We start from the raw sequence: 12,318 nt of genomic DNA, 5'->3' as shown, positions 1-12,318 counted from the left end.
CCTGGTAACCAAAGCACGGGGTTGCCCTGCTCAATCCATTCTCAGGACCCTACCTGAATGGAGGCTGTCCAGAGCACTGCCGGATTCACTGCCGCCCTCCCATTCCCGTTTTCTCCAAGACGCGGGGGTTCTGTTCCACCTCGTCGAAAGCGGATTGTGGGGCTGTATTTCTATTCCCCGTGTAGAGTTCGAGGAGAAGGGGCTGGCGAGCGGCGAGGGGGCGCTTCCGAGCAGGCGCTGCGTGGTCACCCTGGGGGGCGGGGTCCTCGTCCTGTGGTGAGTGGGAGGGAGGGAGGGGTGTCAGAAGAGAGAAACTGGCGGAGCTGGAGCTGCAGAAGCTGGGACCGATGTTGACCGCGGGCTGAGGTAACGAACCTCGACCGGGGCGCTCTGGGCAGCGCCGAGGCCACGGGAGAAGCGAGGTCTGCTGGTGCGGGGGGGAGAGAGAAGCGAGGCCCAAGGGGCGCGGAAGGAAGGAGCAGGAGGGCGGGAGTAGGCCTAGTGACGCCCCCTCCTAGAGTCAGCCGTCGTCAGGGCTGCCTTCATCCTCATTCCCCCCTCAAACTCCAACACACCTCTTTGACAGGGCTCTGGGAAGAGTTCTGGACTTGTTTTGGGTGTTTTCAATGAGCCATTCTGCTCCAGTTTCATCCCGCGCGTTGCCAAGGCCGTTGGGAGTATTTGCATCTGCACTGTAGAACGAATGCAGTTTGACAACCCTTTGAACTGTCACGGCTTGAGACTAGGGAGTCCTGGGATTTGTTGTTATTATTAACCGGGGATCCTTCCACACAGCTGTATAAAATCTACATTGATATGGATTATCTGGCAGTGTGGATTTAAGATCAACTAGGCCCCTTCCACACAGCTGTATAAAATCCCACATTTTCTGCTTTGGAGTATATTATTGTTGAAGCTTGGATAAGTGAATATCTTGGATAATAAGGAGGGATTAAGGAAAAGCCTATTAAACATCAAATTAGGTTATGATTTTACAAATTAAGCACCAAAACATCATGTTTTACAACAAATTTGACTTAAAAAGCTGTTCAATACACAGTAATGTTATGTTGTATTTGCTGTATTTACGAATTTAGCACCAAAATATCATGATATATTGAAAACATTGACTACAAAAATGTGTTGGATAATCCAGAACGTTGGATAAGCGAGGCTTGGATGAGTGAGACTCTACTGTATTATTATTGTGTTGTTGAAGGCTTTCATGGCCGGAATCACTGGGTTGCTGTGAGTTTTCCGGGCTTTATGGCGATATTCCAGAAGCATTCTCTCCTGATTTTTCACCCACATCTATGGCAGGCATCCTCAGAGGTTGTGAGGCTTTTGAGTGGATGCCTGCTATAGATGTGGGTGAAATGTCAGAAGTGAATGCTTCTGGTATATGGCCATACAGCTTAGAAAACTCACAGCAACCCTTTATTTATTTATTTTTAACCCGCTTTTCTCCCATGGGTAGATTTCAAGGCGGTGTACAATTGATAAAAATGACAAAATTACATAACATAAAAATACAACAAAAAGCATCATATAAGCAGAGTAAACAGCAATACACACTACATAAGCCAAGTTTAACAAATTAATAAATTATAATATTATACCATTAAAAAAATCCCTGACCCTCAGGCCACAAAGGTTTTCCATTAAAAGATAATGGACTCAGGGCCCTTCCACACAGCCATATAACCCAGAATATCAAGGCAGATATCACAATATCTGCACTGAACTGGGTAATCTGAGGCCCCTTCCACACAGCTGTATAAAATCCATATTAAACTGGATTATATGGCAGTGCGGACTCAGATAACCCAGTTCAAGGCAGATATTGTGGGATTTTCTGCCTTGAAATTCTGAGATATAGGGCTCTTTGGAAGGGACCTCAGAGCCTTTCCCACACAGGCATAAAACCCAGAATATTAAGGCATATATTGCACTGGGTTATCTAAGTCTGCACTGCCATATAATCCAATTCAATGTGGATGTTATACAGCTGTGTGGAAGGGGCCTCAGTGCATAGTCTGCTATCTGATCGATGCCTCCTTTAAAGGAGGAGAACCGCTTTGCTTCCTCTTTCTGTCTGAAGCTTTGAGGAGTAAGTGTTGCAGTTGTGGTAACTTTTCCTGTTGAGTGAATGAGAAAAAGTCATTGGACTGATGCTAAATTTCAGCAAAGGTGAACATTTTTGTTTTTGTGAATTTCTTTGCCTTAGGAGATAGAAATGTTTTTGGATATTTAGGCTTACCTTTCTGGGGGAGAGATGGTTTCTCTCAGGCCTCTTCTACACTGACATATAATCCATTTTTTTCAAAGCAGATAATACACATTATCTGCTTTGAAGTGGATTATATGAATCTACACTGCCATATAATCCAGTTCAAAGCAGATAATATGGATTTTATATGGCAATGTCAAAGGGCCCTCTGTGTGTGATTTTTTCCTGGTTTCCTTCTGGCTCTCTTTTCAGGTAGGCTTTTGAAGAAGAACATTTTCAAGATAGACAGGAGATTCTGAATAATGTTTCTGTATTTTAATAGGTTTTCAAATTGTTTTAATGATTTTAACAATTTATATTTTAATTCTCTTATGTTTCATTCTATCTTAATGTTGATATGTCTTCGGTTTAAAATAGTATTTATTGTTTTGTTTTATTTACTTTATTTATACTTTGGCTTTCTTCCTTAGAGGAGACAAAGCATTTAACAATCACATTTTTATTTCAATTTTATTTTTAGATGTTGAACTAATACATTTAAATCCTGAAAATCTCAATGTTTTAAACACAAGAGTACTCATAGCATGTTAACTATCTCAGTTATAATGAAATAACCCTTACACATTTTTTTTCTATTCTGGGCAATATATATATCTGAAACCTGACAGTATAAAAGTAAATCATCTTTTAAGTAATGCATTTTAAAATACATAATCCCCCTATCAGTTTGTGTTGTTTGTACATTGTTTGTTTTTAACATTTTAGCCCCTTTGCAGAGAAAAAGCATGATATAAACAACAACAACAATTTTAGCTTTCTTGGTGGCTGACTAGTACCTTTGCTTTATTTTTTGCTTGGAGGAGAGGCAGGTTGTGCATTCTTCCTGTTTCCATCCAGAAGTACTACAAATTTCCACTCCCATTGTTACCCAGCTATCGTTATGCCACATGCATAGCTTATGCCCAGCTACCCTCCTGGCACACCTTTTGTATTTAAGGTTCTTTAGTATGAGGTAGCTGATGTTAAGGTCTTTAATACCCTAGTATACAAGTACGTAAATGAAATGTGGAAAAAATCATTGTGGGATTGTAGGACTAAAGGAACTTTTTTGCATGTCAGGAGCAACTTGAGAAACTGCCAAGTTGCTTCTGGTGTGAGAGAATTGGCCGTCTGCAAGGACGTTCCCCAGGGGACGCCCAGATGTTTTGGTGTTTTTACCATCCTTGTGGGAGGCTTCTCTCATGTCTCCGCATGGAGCTGGAGCTGATAAAGAGAGCTCATCCACGCTCTCCCTGGTTTGCCTTCAAACTGACAACCTTCAGTTCAGCAATCCAACCTTCAAGCCATCAGTCCTGCCAGCACAAGGGTTTAACTCACTGCGCCATTGAGGGCTCCTGGCACTAAAGGAACTGAAGATACGTAGTTCTATTTGGTGTATGCATTTAAGGCTAGAATTTCATTATTTCAAGAAATATATAGTCCTGGTCAAATGATAATCACCAAACGGATTAGTCAGTGAGTCAAACACAGTGAGCACTTGGTATCTGCTGGAGTTTCATTCCAGGATCCCTGTGGATACCAAAATTAGTGAATGCTCAACTCCTATGGTATATAATAGTGTAGTAAAGTTGTGTCCCTTATATAAAATGACAAAACAAGGTTTGCTTTTGTAATTTAAAAACTTTAATATATATTCAAGTGGTGTGTGGTTGAATCCATGGATAGAATCTGTGATTACTGAGGGCCAATTATAATGTGTCTAAAGCTTTAATTTGTTTTACACAAGCAGTTATGCTAAATATACCTTCCCATGTTAAGACATGATAAAAATAACTAGTGATCTGTTAAAACTATCAATGCTATGCAAATATGAATCTATAAATATAAAGCTGTAAGTACTTCTAGCTCTTAAATTCCAGAAAAAGTTCTGCTTATTTTTCTGAATCCTATAAAGCGAGACATGTATATGAATGGAGAGATACAATATCCAGCTTCTAAATATGGTTGTAAGGATATGGCCATAGAAGCTGAGTGTTGCGGGAAGTGGGTTGTATTTTCTGTAGTTTTAGTGAATAGCAATCCATCTGTGATAGAAATATGAAGAATATGCATTAACTAATATGCACTAAATGTTTCACCCTGAATGATAAAGGTCTTCATTTGCTTGTGTAATTTGCACAAAAAAGAATATGAAAATTTCAGTAACAGGTTTTAAGATGTGCAAAACATTTTGCCATCTTGCTTTGTGAATTGAAAAATATAAGGATTTATTCTCATTTTTGCAAAAACAAGATGATGCTTTACATTCTTAATATACTAGCACAGTGGTCAATGTTGGGGGGTTGTGAAAAAGTTGTGTAGTATGTTACTTAGTGATTGTTTTATACATTTCAGTGCAGTGTTTACAGTGGACTCTGCAGAAAATGCTTCAGCTGTACTTCATAAAAAGAAAAACCAGTCTGTTTAGCAAGCCTTAGAATCATAGAATAATAGTTGGAAGAGACCACATGGGCCATCTAGTACAACCTTCTGCCATGCAGAAAAAGCACAATCCCTTTCAGATATCCCTTTCAGATGCTGATTTGTTATCAGTAAATGTTTGATTCTGATTACCATTGAAGTGAGCCAAATCTTATATTATAGAAGATGACTTTCCCCTTGAAAATTTGGAGTGAAAGGGGAGGGAATTCAGAATTTGTTTTGAGAAATGAAACTTTTGTGCAGCTAACTTGTAATTTTTACGAGCATGTAGAACAAACCATCAAATAGGTGTTTTTGATGTTAATGTGGAAACAGGGCTTTGGCCCATTTAAAAGGGACATTGCTGCACCTGGGTAAAAGGAAATTTGGGATATTGGATGCTGGAAGTATCAGAAACAGGTTGAGGGGGCATACTTCACCACTCTTCTGTATTTGATATTCTGGGTTGCTTGTAATAATGTTCCATGGCTAATAAAATGAGTTGCAACTCCTAATTTAATTACTTCCTTTTGTTGAAATGATATTTTGTTAATGGACTGTATAAAGAAAAACAAATTGAAACTGAATAAGAATGAGGTCCTTGCCATTAAGGGTCTTAACCTAGGGTTGGAGGTATGTTAACCAGTTCTGCACAGGGTCACACTCCCCCTGAAAGACTACATTCGCAACTTGGGGGTGCTCCTGGATCTTGTCTCTCCAAATGTCAGTCCAGATAGATGTGATGGTTATGAGTGTGTATTATCAGCTTTGGCCGATATAACCTGTTCTAAAAGTGGAAGACATAAAGATATTAGTGCGCAAGCTGATAACCTCAAATTTGGACCTTGCAATGTGCTCCATTGGGCTACCTCTGCACCATGTTCAGAAATTCCAGCTAGCTTAAAACATGGCAGTTAGGTGGGTCATGGGAACATCCAGGAGTGAGCATATTACAGATATAGTAAAATTGCTCCACTGGCTGCTGATTAGTTTCCAGACAAAGTGTAAAGTGTTGATTTTGACCTTTAAAGCCCCATGGTTTGGGTCCAATTTACCTGCAGGATCACCTCCCCCATATAATCCACTCCATACACTGAAGTCCTCTGGGCACATTTGCTTCAACCAGTTAAAAGCTGACTGGCAACTGTCACTCATTAGCTGTCCCTAGTCTATGAAATAACCTGCCAAAAGAGATCTACATTTCAAATATGAATTTTAAAGTGGTATGTTTATATGCATGGGTTATTTTAATATATAATGTTTTGTGTTTTAATCTTATGTGTATGTGTTTTTAATTTACGTGCTTCACATGGTTTAATGTGGTTTTAGTTATGTTATACTTACATCTATATTGTACTCCTCAAGCCTTAGGTTGCTCCTGACACACAGAAAAAAAAGCCTTAGGAAGAGGTGGATAAAAATAAAGTATTGTTACTGCAGATTACTATAGCTAATTGCTAGGTTTAAGGATATGGGGAGGGTATACAGATTGGTAGTTATTTGACCATATGTTATCTAGCAAAGGTTGCTGGTTGCACTTGGGCAGAATTAGTTTGATACACAATGAAGAGGAAATAATGTATTACAACGTCCCCCACTCCCTCATGTTTCTTAATCCAACTTTCATTATTGTGAGGGTACTTCTGTTGAAGTAGTAAACATGTAATAGTACACACTCCAAAATTAAAATTGTGTGTTTGACCTACCTAAGGACCTAAAAATCTGTTCATGCTCCCAAAATCTCCACTACACTTCTTTAGGCAAGATAAGACAAAAGGGAAAGGAGAAATGGTTTGGAAGTAATCTCATAGTCTTTTATAAGGAATGTTTACACAATGGCCTCTAGATTATTGGGAACAAGAAGAGCAATTAAAAGACAGCCTTCTTTTCAAAAATACATATAAGCTCCTTGAAAACTCATCAATGTCTCTGAATTTGGTTTAAATAGATAGCTTCAAAAGTGTTCTAGCCATCAGTTTCAAACACGTGCCATACTTGACAAGTCCTAGTTTATTTTTGTGTATCCAATGTGACAAGTTCTTGGGTGTTTTATTGTTGTTGTTCAAATGTGAGCCATAGTGAAGATACTGTTTGCACCTTTGATAATTTTGTGTGTGTTTCACTTCCAGGTTGTACACAATAAAAGATGGAAAGGCAAGGTGCTGAGGGAAGGTGCTTTAAGCTGCTATTCTTGTTCCTCTTATTTATCTTCAGATTGTAAGGGCCTTCATATATTCTTGTTTGGCAGCTACATCTGCCCAAGGGGGCAGAAATAGTTAAATTCACACTCTTGGACTCTGCATATGCTGTCTTCTGTCAAACAGTATAGGGCTGTTTGGGTACTGAGTGGCTCCAGAAGTTGTTGGGATGCAGCTCCATGCATTCCTCATCATTAGCTGGGACTGGAAAGAATTGCTATTCAGCAACATCTTCAGGACTATTAGCTCTCAGCCCCCTTTGTACTAGGCCAAGAAGCCAACAACTACTATTTAATTTCATTATTAAGCTACTTTTGGTCAGATCTGAATGTTACAGTGGCTGGAAGTTGAAAGGCATTAAGTAGAGAACGTAGCAGTAAAGTGCCGATGTGTTTTTGTTTAAAAGCAATAGCAGTGGTTTCAAATTGTGCTCCAACTATTCACAAAAGCAGGTAGACAGTTGTTGTTGTTGTTGTTGTTGTTATTGTTATAGAGACTCAAGGCAGCTAACACAGTAATTATGTCCTGAATAAAATATCCCACTTAGTTCCTAAAAGTTTGTAAGAATTAATTGAGGGACAGTTACACCACCTTTTTTCTTGATTTTAATGGTGAACATGTGACTGAGGGCTTAATTTTTAAAAGCTTAATTTTGAAAATATTCTAGCATCCATTTTACTGGAGTATTATCGCTTTAGCTGATGTAATAATTAATTGTTCATTTTTAAATAACTTGTTTACTAACAAATAATCAGAATATGGTAGTTTTATTATATTTTAATTTAACGTGCCTTCAATTTACCCATCGACATATTGTAACTCCCATTAATTTCATGGGGGTTTTTAAAGCAAGGACAACACAGGTGATTTTGCCAATTTCTTCCTCTGGCCTAAATAGCCTATAGTACCTGATATTTGTTAGTAGTCTAACAAATACCTTTAAGGTATTTACTCTGGTTTTATAGGATACTTTTATCTAAACACAGATGATGATGAAAAAGTGTGCTAATAAATGTAATTAAACTACATTGTTCACAGATTTTTGTGCTTTTGTTGTGTATTGATATATAGCTATCAATACAGATAGCTTCATTATGGGTCCATTTAGTTAGTTCAAGAACTGTAGCTTGTTCAAAAGTTAATGTCTGTGTGCATATTCACAAAATGTTAGAAAACAAGTTAGAATCGTGTGCATTCAGCAACATTCATATTCTTAAATTGTTTCATTCAATAATTGACAATCTGAAATATCTTTGCAATGGAACATCTTGAGATTTGAACAACAGTTAATTTACGGTTCTGTTCCTATCATTTAGCATGGTTGCCAAGGCATTCTAAAGTTCCTATTTGTAATGCGGAGGGTAGAAATTGATTCTTTTATTTGGAAAAAGAACACAGCTCTGATCTGAGGCTCTTATTTGATGTATCTGTTCTGATTTGTTTAACTCTAAATATTCATCTTTGACAATAGCCAGCTAAAAGCAGATTTTGGAAGTGGGAATCTCATTTTGAAGAGACCACATTTTTGCTTATTTAATTTAATTGAAGCAAACATCCTATGATGACATATTTAAATGACTAATTAATACCTGCTGTGTTGTCAAGAGTTGCTTTTGTTACAGTAAAATAGCTCCAGTTACAGATATTGCTAGAGCAGGAAAGCAAACTATGGTATATTCCAGCAAGTGAAATTTGTTGTTTCAGGATAAGTGAGCTGAGGATAACTGTGCTGAGGTTCTCCTTTTTCAATGTTCTCTGCTTTGTCCAAATAGTATAACAGCCTATGATGGCAAATGGGAAGAAAGAGAAACTGATACAGAGATGCTAGGTTAAGTGGTAGCCCAGTATCTTCTGTAACAACTGTTGTTGGTTTTGTTCTGGGGTCAAAGGCAACCCAACCCTGAGGTAAGATGATATGACTGTCAACCAGTTTTCAGTCAAATTTGAATCAGAGCCTTGACTCTTTAGTTCTCTGAATAGGTTTGATTGTGCCCCATATTAATTAATAATAGAGGAACGGGGGAAGAGAGGCAGGGGTTGGATTTTTAAAATTAGTTCCCAAAATGCTTGGGCTGCTCCTGTTCTTTTTTCTCTGAACTAAATACCAAATTTATTGATACTAAGCCATTTTGAGAATGCATTCATGGTGGCTATAGATAACCAAGTATTGTTTAATTAAATGATAATGTAATGACCATTCAATGTTAATCATTTTTCAGATCTTCCTGGGTAACATAATGCCAGCTGAACGTAAGAAGTCGACAAGCATGGAAGAAAAAGAAACATCATTAAGTAATAAAGATAAGGAGTTTGGTGACAGACGGTCAGTGAGCAGCAGGGACAAGCCCAAAGAGGATGTCAGGCTTGGCATGAAGAGGGAGATGCTTAAATCACCTGACGATAAAAAGAAAAAACTGGAGGAGGAAAAGAGGAAAAAAGAAGAGAAGGAGCGTAAGAAAAAAGATGATGAGAAGGTTAAATCTGAGGAAGAGCAGAAAAAGAAAGAGGAGGAGGAAAAGCAAAAGCTTGAAGAGGAAGAGAAAATGAAGCAAGAGGAAGAACTAAAGCGGCAACAAGAAGAGGCTGCTGCTCAGCTTAAGTAAGGTTTTGGTGTTTGTTACCAGTACTAGTTATCACTAGTAATATACAGGCAGTTCCCAAGTTACTGTAGATTTGTTCCTAAGTTGAATTTATATGTAAGTCAGAACAGGTATATTTTTCAAGTGTAAATCCAATGAGCTTTGGATAGGATAGGGAACAATTAACACCACTGTGGTGTTTGTTTGGCTGTTTGTATCACTATTCAGAAGATCTCACCTCACTTTCTGTCCCTGTGAGAATTGAATTTTGAAAAAAATGGTTTGTTCTGAAAACAAGGATCGGTGATACAGCTTCACAGTAGAGACACCTTTCCCCCATGATAAGTCTTCTAGGAGTGGATTTCCATTCCAAGAGGTAGATTTCTCTCACTTTCTGTAGTGTTACTATTGTTCTTAACTATGAGTCATTAACTCGGGACTCTGGGATACTGAAAACAAGGAGTGTGCATCATGACAGGGAGAACATGCTGAGGGAAGGCTTCTCTCTGTCTCCATTCTCTTTTTTTCTATGTCCAACATAAGGTGAGGACTAGGTTGTTGATTGTCCCCACATAGAAGCCCCTCATACAGAAGGCCCCCCCCCTCCATTGTGTGGAGTTCAAGAAATGGATTCTGCTTTGTGATTCCTCGTGTAGGGGATACATTTTTTTCTGTTGTGTTACATGCCTAACTCAGTGTTAGGGTGGTCTCAGATATTGCACATTTAGAAGAATCTGTTCATTTGCTTGCAGAACAAATAGTTGATACCACATTTTTGAATGGATGAAGTAAATAGATTGAATGAAACAGTTGTGACCAAAGGACACTACTGTATGTATCTAGCTTTATGTGCTTAAAGAAGTTCATGTGCCTAGTAGCTACACACTACATAACGAAAGCATCCCTGAAATTCTGGAAACTATTCAACGGGTTTTTACCATAGCAGGTAGTTTGTTGTTCTAAGAAAAACGTAGATAATCCCTTTGGGTATACCTAGTGGAGTTCTTTTGATTCTGGTAGGAGTTAGTAGTTTATAAATCATTTACATATTAATTGCGAAATTCAGTAAACTATGTTGTTTTTCCTTAAGATTAACCATAGTACCAGCTGAAACACAGATTTGTTGATTAATTTATCTAGCTTTGATTAAATGTTCATATGTCCAGTACATTTTTATAAGAAAAAGTAGCATTGTCTAAGTATTGCAGGAGATGCTGGCATCTTTAAAAATGCTTCCTTGAGAAGAAATAATCAACATCCATGTTTGGATTGTGCCTTTATCACACTTAGAAACTTCTGAGTTTGCATCACATAAGAGGCATTCCCTCTATGAGAGGGAAGTAGGGATGCAATTTCTAAACTATTGCTTGTTATTTGCAGTTTTCTGAAGTACTTAAATAAAAACAATGTTAAAATATGTTGCTAAAGTCCTTTAAGATTCCTTTTTTGTTTATAAATGTTGTAAAATATTTTTGGGGTTATAAATGATAATTAAAAGATAATTAAAACATTTTTCTCATGTGTTTTCTCTTTAGAGAGAAAGAAGAGGCACACCAACTCCACCAGGAAGCTTGGGAACGCCACCAGGCAAGAAAGGAACTTCGTAGCAAAAACCAGAATGCACCAGATAGTCGCCCTGAAGAGAACTTCTTCAGCAGACTGGATTCAAGCCTCAAGAAAAATACTGCCTTTGTGAAAAAGTTAAAAACTATCACAGAACAGCAGAGAGACTCCTTGTCCCACGATTTTAATGGGCTCAATTTAAGCAAGTACATTGCAGAGGCTGTTGCTTCCATAGTGGAAGCAAAACTGAAAATATCAGATGTAAACTGTGCGGTGCATTTGTGTTCCTTGTTCCACCAGCGTTATGCTGACTTTGCTCCGTCACTTCTGCAGGTATGGAAGAAACATTTTGAAGCAAGGAAAGAAGAGAAAATGCCCAACATTACTAAACTACGAACGGATTTGCGATTCATTGCAGAGCTGACAATAGTTGGGATTTTCACAGATAAGGAAGGCTTGTCTTTAATCTACGAACAGCTAAAGAACATTATTAATGCAGATCGGGAAACCCACACCCACGTTTCAGTGGTTATTAGTTTTTGCAGGCATTGCGGAGATGATATTGCTGGTCTGGTACCAAGAAAGGTTAAAGGTGCAGCAGATAAATTTAACTTGAGTTTTCCTCCCAGTGAAATAATTAGCCCAGAGAAGCAGCAACCTTTCCAAAATCTGCTAAAGGAGTACTTTACATCCTTGACCAAACATCTGAAAAGGGACCACAGGGAACTACAAAATATTGAAAGACAAAACAGGTGAAATTTTAAATGATATTACTGAATTGACAAGTTTTTAGTGAATTGAGTAAAAACTTTTTTTGAGATACTGTTGTGGTTTCAAAATTTGAATTTAGAAGTGGGGGGAATTGGATTGATCTTTCAGTCTTTGACATAATGTGTTGCTTCAATTCTAAGTCACATTTCTTTCCCCATATAAAAATCTCTAAAATCGGAGTGCATCTTAGACTTGCCAATCCTTTTATATATAGGTTGTCTGTGTAGCTTTTTTCTATTGATGGTACTAAAATTAGTGTGTAGCTTATAATTGATGGTGTCTTAGAATAGAAGATGTCTGGTTATGTACTCATAACTAATTTCTGCTGCTTTCAATGGAGTTTACTCCCAGGCTTCCACTCTTATAATTGCGGTATTTGTCTACTGTGACTTCTCATCTGGAAAATGGACACATGGCGAGCTTTAGATTTTTAAAAACAGTTGTCTAGGCTGTTTCCATACAGTTTCGTTATATGTTACCTAAGGCAAATGTTTGATAATATCTTAAAGTATGCTTT

General features: G+C 38.0%; 1 protein-coding gene across 6 annotated transcripts in view; it reads left to right on the top strand.

Moving 5' to 3' along the window:
* Nucleotides 1–259: 259 nt before the first annotated feature.
* Nucleotides 260–12,318, top strand: part of upf2 (UPF2 regulator of nonsense mediated mRNA decay) — a 49,451-nt gene continuing 37,392 nt past the window's right edge. For all 6 annotated transcript variants that reach the window (XM_008118838.3, XM_003226135.4, XM_008118837.3 and 3 more), the window contains exons 1-3: nucleotides 260–366; nucleotides 9,108–9,487; nucleotides 11,003–11,782. In XM_008118838.3, coding sequence (XP_008117045.1) covers nucleotides 9,126–9,487; nucleotides 11,003–11,782 — 1,142 coding nt within the window. In that variant the 5' untranslated portion in view covers nucleotides 260–366; nucleotides 9,108–9,125. The remainder of the gene's footprint in view (nucleotides 367–9,107; nucleotides 9,488–11,002; nucleotides 11,783–12,318) is intronic.

This window comes from Anolis carolinensis, chromosome 5, assembly GCF_035594765.1.
Source record: "Anolis carolinensis isolate JA03-04 chromosome 5, rAnoCar3.1.pri, whole genome shotgun sequence".
Lineage (NCBI taxonomy): Eukaryota > Metazoa > Chordata > Lepidosauria > Squamata > Dactyloidae > Anolis > Anolis carolinensis.
The sequence above is the reverse complement of the archived record's forward strand: the minus strand, read 5'-3'. Positions and strand labels throughout refer to the sequence as shown.